Source organism: Chanodichthys erythropterus, chromosome 14 (assembly GCF_024489055.1).
Source record: "Chanodichthys erythropterus isolate Z2021 chromosome 14, ASM2448905v1, whole genome shotgun sequence".
Taxonomy (NCBI): domain Eukaryota; kingdom Metazoa; phylum Chordata; class Actinopteri; order Cypriniformes; family Xenocyprididae; genus Chanodichthys; species Chanodichthys erythropterus.
In genome coordinates this window covers 43,920,905-43,928,697 of record NC_090234.1, presented here as the reverse complement: position 1 = coordinate 43,928,697, position 7,793 = coordinate 43,920,905, and the positions used below count along the sequence as shown (strand labels likewise).

General features: G+C 34.2%; 1 protein-coding gene across 7 annotated transcripts in view; it reads left to right on the top strand.

Moving 5' to 3' along the window:
* The window catches only part of dgkh (diacylglycerol kinase, eta), a 111,539-nt gene that overhangs the window by 88,061 nt on the left and 15,685 nt on the right, over positions 1–7,793 (top strand). For all 7 annotated transcript variants that reach the window (XM_067408807.1, XM_067408806.1, XM_067408805.1 and 4 more), the window contains 6 exons: positions 721–834; positions 924–1,058; positions 3,690–3,956; positions 5,429–5,521; positions 5,938–6,057; positions 7,688–7,793. In XM_067408807.1, the coding sequence (XP_067264908.1) occupies positions 721–834; positions 924–1,058; positions 3,690–3,956; positions 5,429–5,521; positions 5,938–6,057; positions 7,688–7,793 (835 nt within the window). The remainder of the gene's footprint in view (positions 1–720; positions 835–923; positions 1,059–3,689; positions 3,957–5,428; positions 5,522–5,937; positions 6,058–7,687) is intronic.

The following is a 7,793-nucleotide window of genomic DNA, read 5'->3' as shown; positions in this document are numbered from 1 at the left end:
AATAAAAAAATGCAGTTGCATATAATATATATATATATATATATATATATATATATATATATATATATATATATATATATATATATATATATATATATATATAATTTATATATATATATATATAATTTATATACAGTACAGTACACAAGTTTGGAACCACTAAGATTTTTAATGTTTTTAAAAGAAGTTTCGTCTGCTCACCAAGGCTACATTTATTTTATTAAAAATACATTAAAAACAGTAATATTGTGAAATATTATTACAATTTAAAATAACTGTTTTCTATTTGAATATATTTCACAAAGTAATTTATTCCTGTGATGGCAAAGCTGAATTTTCAGCATCATTACTCCAGTCTTCAGTGTCACATGATCCTTCAGAAATCATTCTAATATGCTGATCTGCTGCTCTGAAGGGAGACGATTTTACAATTACTAAAAGACCTTTTTTACGTGCCAAAAAACTATGAACTGTCAATCAGAGGACAGAAGACGTAGTAGATTGTAGTACTTTTTCTTGATCATGTTGATTATTTAGAGGCCTTAGAAATTTGCATATCAAATATGATGCAGTAGGATTTATATGATTAGTAGGGTTTTTTTTTTAAGATATTTTTTTTCTGAATGTGGATCTTGAGTATGAGCCTGGACGGAGCCCCCTAGTGGTAGTAAACTGTTTTCATGTTTTTTTTTTTCTTTCTCTCTCTCTCTTTTCATGCAGATATTTTGTGCCCCTTCATTTGATGATAAAATCTTGGAAGTGGTCGCTGTGTTCGGTAGTATGCAGATGGCTGTCTCAAGGGTGATCAAGTTGCAGCATCACCGTATTGCACAGGTAAACACACCTCACACACAAATGACACAGATCTGTAAAGTATGTGAATAATGGTGATAGAGATGTGTAACTCATCTCAACCCTCCCAGTGTCGCACGGTGAAGATCACCATTCTGGGAGATGAAGGGGTACCTGTCCAGGTGGACGGAGAGGCCTGGATTCAGCCTCCTGGAGTCATCAAGATTCAGCATAAGAACCGAGCTCAGATGCTGACAAGAGACCGAGTGAGTGTTTCTGGAGAAGAATCATGATGTTTGATATATTATTTCCACAATATTACCAACAGCGATCAGAACAGTTAAAGGAATAATACATTCAGAATGACATTTGACGTTTGGGGTTGGTACGATACGTTTTTTATACTCATTAAGGTTGCATTTTTTTAATCAAAATACAAGCAATATTGCGAAATACTATTACAATTCAAATAATTATTAAAAAAAAATAATTTGTTATTCGTTTCAATGTTGAAATCAGTGTTGTGCTGCTTAATATTTTTTCTGGAAACCATAATATATTTTTTGAGGGTTTTTTGATTATTTGAAATAGAAATCTTTTGTAACATTATAAATGTATTTACTGTCACTGTCATCAATTTAATGCATCCTTGCTTAGTAAAAAAAATCATTTTCTTACTGACCCCACACTTTGGACATTAGTGTACTGTATATCACCCAGATGTTGTTTTTCTCTGTTGTTTTATGAAAGACAAAAGGAGAAGTTAGGAAGAATGTTTTGTTTTCCATCCACTTTGAAAGGAAAGTTGATAGTGGTTTAAACTGACAACAAGCTCCAAAAAGCACCACAGAATTATCATAAATACTGTCAATAAGACTTGTGTGTGATATTCCAAGTCTTCTGAAGATATAAGATAGCTTCTGGTGTCAGAGAAGCATAAGGCTCAACAAATTATCGCAAAAAGTCGGATAGAGGTGTTGTGTGCACTGTGTAAAAAACATGATGGTTATTGTAGTTCTAGACTTAAATGTGAGCATGCATTTACTCATCTACGCATTTACTTGCGCAAAAACTGATTCGGTATTCCTCAAAATGAATAAAAAGAGTGAAATGCAAACTCAGAATATTATGCAAAACTGCAATAAATAAATGTTAAATTACACAAATATACTTTATGTATTTAATCTCACTTTATTAAGCAATGTATTGGCTGCTGACCAGGGCTTGACATTAACACCCGCCAAATGCAGGTGGATTTCAGCAGTGGTGTATAGCGCAGTTACTCCTACAAGCCACTTTGGCTGGTTGAATTTTATGCATAATATATACATTTTTCAATTGTAGTAAAAAGTGCAATTTATCTTTTAACTAAGCGCAATGTAGTGTTGTCAAAAATATTGATTTTTCAATACATATCAATTCTAAAATATCTGAAATGCTTCCAATACTCATTTTCCGCAGAATAGATAAAGGTGACCAGCTGTGCTCTCTCGCTCTCTCATCTCTCTGACAGCGAGTTAACACACAAACCCGCCTCCCGTCACTCGTTTCATTTGCTCCAGAAGAATATTGTTGGTGTTACAGGGCTTGAATTTTGGCGCGGGATTGTGCGTATTGCACATTATTTTACTCATTTCCACAGACTTTGTGCTCACACCCAAAGTGCGCGCACATAAAGCCGCCTCTCAATACTAAATTGAGTTATTTTTCTCTATTTTTTGCTTATTGCAAATACACATAAAATAATGTCAAATGCCGGTCTTGGCAAGTATTCACATAAACACAGTCTGTTATGTTTTAAGTGAACGCAAACTGTTGAGAAAGAAAACGCATGTGTGACAGTATAATGGATCCATGCGTCAAGACTTAAAGTGACAGCAGCCTAATAAACCTGCTGCCAAAATGATATTAATTATAATATAATATATTAATATTAATATTTATATGGCAGTTTTTCCCCATGGTATTAATGTCAAAATTGTGGCCGGTGAAAATACTGAGTGGCTAGTAACTTTGTAAAACCACTACCCACAGTGACTAGTAAGCACAAAAGTTAATCTCAAGCCCTGCTGCTGACCTTCGATGATCCAATTTAGCCATACTAATAAGCAAAAATTACTTTAGATAAACCTTACATTTGTGTTTTATTTTTTTGTATATATTGCTGAAGTAAGAGTGTTGAACATTCTTCTCCTGCGTCCTATTCTTCTGCAATCAAAAATGGCAGCAAAGCTGAAAGGTGTGTTTGAGCTGCGCCCTCTACTGTACAGGCGTGAATTTGCATTTCCTTCAGCCTTTTCATATCACTTTTGATGCGAAAGTTCCTTTACAAATGGCCAAGAATAGAACTATTGCTTTTTTGTTATTAAAAAACAAACAAGCATAGAAAAAGTAACTCAAAAGTAACATAATGCATTACTTTGTATAAAAAAAGTAACACAATTAGTTAATTTTTTTAGGGAGTTAAGCAATATTATGATGCATTACCTTTAAAAGTAACTTTCCCCAACACTGGGAATAAAACTGTAAAGTTTGGTTTGTGTAGTGTAGTTGCTAGAGATTGCAGGAGAAAAAGCTAATTTTGAGAAAACTAAAGATTTGTACTGTAATTGAAATCAATGACTTGAATGTAATAAAATAAACACTTAAATGTATTCTAGATGTGTTCTTTCCACTAGTCTAAAATAAGACATGTTATGGGAGCAAAATAGTTTTGCCTGTAGTGTTTTGCTTTGAGGACACATGATGATAGATCAAAGATCACTGCATCTTTTCAGGTAACCAACCCAGATCTTTCACCACTGGGCTGTTTGTGTAAATTGTGTGTATCCTTTCTAAACATTGGATTTAAAAACTCACTGTCCTTTAAATGACTTCTGTATTTGTTTTCAATAAAGGCATTTGAAAACACATTGAAGTCTTGGGAGGATAAACTGAAATACGACAAGCCTCCACTGAGGCCGCACTTGTATCCTCAGCATTCTGTGGATCTGGCCACAGAGGAGGAATCCGCGCTCATCCAGATGTGTGCTCGAGCCGCTGAGGATCTCATTACCAGGATCTGTGAGGCTGCCCAAAACTACCAACTCCTCGAGCAGGAGCTTGCCCACGCTGTCAACGCCTCTTCGCACGCCATCAACAAAACACACCCCAAGTTCCCCGAGGTGAGCAATGCCAGCACGGAAGGACTGTTCACACCAATGCCACTGATTTTTATCATTCCGTGAATGAGTTGATTGCCCTCCATAATATTTTAGAAATCTATTTTCCTTCATATAACACAATGACAGCTCATCAAAGTATTATATATTGGGTTTGGTGAGAGTTTATAGGTACATTGTTTTGTGATAATTATTATTTTTGTGCAAAAACAAAAAAATCGGTAACACTTTAGTATGGGAAACACATATTAACTATTGACTATGACTTTTGCCTCATTAAACTCTTAATTTACTGCTTATTAATAGTTAGTTAGTAAGTTAGTTGTTGTAGCGTTTAAGTTTAGGTATGGGGTAGGATGTAGAATATGGGCATGCAGAATAAAGCATTAATAAATGCTTTATAAGTACTAATAAACAGCCAATAATCAGGCTAATAAGCAATTAGTTAAAAGTGAGAATTGTTCCCCATACTGAAGTGTTACCAAAAAACTATGGAACTCATGGATACAATCAGTCAGCTCCAATGCGAAGCAAACTTTGATCTGAAGGAAAAGTATTGAAAAACTGGACAAAAAGGTACAGGGCAAAGGGCAAAAGATGTGTTCTCAAACTCTTTTATGCTCTTTGCTTGAAGCATTGTGGATTACTTAATTGAATTAAAGTCAAGTTACAATATACATTTATAGTCATTCATTGTAGATATATAATATACACTTGTATTCAAAAGTTTAGGGTCAATAATATTTTAACTTTAAAAAGAAATGAATAGTTTTATTCAGCAATGATGCATTAAATTAATCAATAGTGACAGTAAAGACATTTATAATGTTATGAAAGATTTAAATAAATGCTGTTCTTTTGAACTTTATATTCATTAAAGTAAATCAAAAGAATATTAAGCAGCACAACATTGATAACATTGAGCAGCAAATCAGATCATATTAGAATGATTTCTTAAGGATCATGTAACAGTGAAGACTGGATTAATGATGCTGAAAATTCAGCTTTGCAACACAGGAATAAATCACATTTTAAAATATGTTAAAATAAAAAAAACTATTTTAAATTGTAATAATATTTCGCAGTATTAATGTTTTTTTATCAAATAAATGCATATTTGGTGAGTATAAGGCACAATTATTTAATTGGTGGATCTGTAGTGTTTCTCTAGTAGTGTTTGTTGTTTACTGAGATTGATGCTATTATACACTTTTTTTCTTTTTCTTTTTTTTAAATAAAGTTAAGTTGACATCACGTGACCTCTAAAAAGCACATACAGTATAATCGCTTACCAACCTCAGATATCATGGTAGTTTTGTGTGAAAATCTTTATATATTAAATAGTTTTCTCTTTTGAGAAAATGAATGGTATTTTTACATTGGGAACCCAATTATTGTTCTCCGTTGTCCTTATAGTTTATATATTGATGGGTATATTCTCATGTCTGATTCGTCATCCCATCTGTTCTCCTCAGAGCCTGACAAGAAACACTGCCATTGAGGTGGCGAGCACCGTGAAGGCCTTGCACAATGAGACTGAGTCTCTGCTAGTAGGACGAGTGCCATTGGTGAGTTCACTGTGAACATGATATGGATTAAATGTGTGTAAGGTAATATAACGTAAAGCTCATTCTCATTTACCTTTTCCAAGACATAAATGTTTATGGTGCTGCAAAACAGATTCCCATAGGAAAGAATAATCTGCACTGTATTGCAGAGCAAATGGAGACTTTTTTTTCTATTTTTGTATAGCTATATCTATTTCTAAGGAGTTTTAGAAAAAGCATCTGATACAAAGCACAATTATGTTTAGTTTAGCTATTAAGCAGAATAATATGGCAGCTGCATTTGACTATGCTAGTCCACCAGTTAGACCAGCACAAACCCAGCAAGTGGACTGAGGTGTAAGCTTGTCTTGTGAGCACAGAGTAGTGAAGACTCTGATAGACCTCTATAAGCATTGACTGTGAGTTTGTCTCTATAGCAACTGGACCCTCCGCATGAAGAGCTGCTGTCCAATGCCCTGCAGAGCGTCGAGCTTGAACTGGGCAAGCTGGCTGAGATCCCCTGGCTCTACCATATCTTACAGCCCAATGACGAGGAGGTGAGCACATCCTACAGAAAATACCATGCTGAAACTGAGAGCAACAGAGAGAGTATATAGTGTGCCTAGATATAGGCCTATATAGAGGAACCAAATTAGTCAGCTATCTACCTAAACATGTTCCCTACAGAGATAGTTTTCAAAAATAAACATTCTGTCATCATTTATTCACCCTCATGTTGTTACAAACCTGTATAACTTTCTTTTTTCTGTGGAACATAAGGGCTTTTCACACTTGAAATAGTTAACCCTTATTCTTAACCCTGGGTAAACAGAATCCTGGGTTATCTTGCTTCATTTTTCATACTGCTCATAATTTACCCAGGGTAAATTAATCCTGGGTATTCATAAGCTGACGTTTCACATTGTACTTTCCTAAACCCTGGGTTGACGTTCTTATTTGCATATTTGCGGTGTCAGTGTCATTGATTGGAACTCGCGACCAATATGCGACCGTATTGCTGACTGTACTATTGAGTTGATACTGAATGGACATTTCAGACTTTAAAGGTAAGAATGAAACGGTCTCTTCTTCACTCAAATTGTCGCTTTTACTGTCAGCGTTTGACATTTTTTCTCTCAAACGCTGAATTTACTGTTTTTACACAATGTGCAGTGTTTCTGTGACTGTCTAAAGCACATGAATATGGGGCTTGCTATTGGCTATCCATTGCTAAGCATCTAGTCCTAACATTCTAACACCGCATCGTCGCACTGTATAAGTTTTGCACCACAATGTGGGTAAAAAGTGGTGCTAATCCTGTTTCTAAATTACAAGTGTGAAATGTTCCTTTAACCGGGGTTAATGCAGTGTTTAGAACAACAATAACCCGTGGTTAAGCAGTGTGAAATCCCTATAAAAGAGAAAAATGCCTTTTTTCCCATACAATGAAATTCAGTGGAGTCCAGTGTTGTTTGAACTCCGACATTCTTTAAAAAGATGTTCCTTTGTCTTCAAAATATCTAATTTCCAAAATGTCAACTACCCAAATATGTATACATACACTACCATACAACTGCTTGGAGTCAGTTTTTTTATATTTTTTTATTAATACATTTATTCAGCAAGGATGCATTAAATCGATCCGAAAGGCATTTACAATGTGACAAAATTTTTTTTTTTTTTTTTTTTTTTTTTCTATTTTAAATAAATGCTGTTCTTCTATTCACCAAAATATCCTGGGGAAAAAAAGTATCACAGTTTCCACAAAAATATTAAACAACTCTCTGTTTTTAACATAGATAATAATAAGAAATGTTTCTTGAGCAGCAAATCAGCATATTAGAATGATTTCTGAAGGATCATGTGACACTGAAGGCTGGAGTAATGATGCTGAAAATTCAGCTTTGCCAACTCAGTAATAAATCACATTTCAAAATATATTAAAATAGAAAAAAAAAAAGTTGTTTTAAACTGTAATAATACTTCACAATATTAATGTTTTTACTGTATTTTTGATTTACTGTATTTAACCTTGGTGAGCATAAGATAATAATGTTCAAAAACATTAAATGTATCCAGTAATCAAACATTCTTATATTATAATGGAGTATATTAACAAATATGAAGTGAATAGGTGTTTTGCATTTTCTTGACTATGAGACTGAGTTCTCATTTTGTGTGAGACAGGATCACTCCCTCGAGTACGGAAAAAGAAACAGTCGGAGTGGCATGTTTCGCATAGTGCCAAAGTTCAAGAAAGAGAAAGTCCCCAAGAAGTCCAGCCCACAGTCAG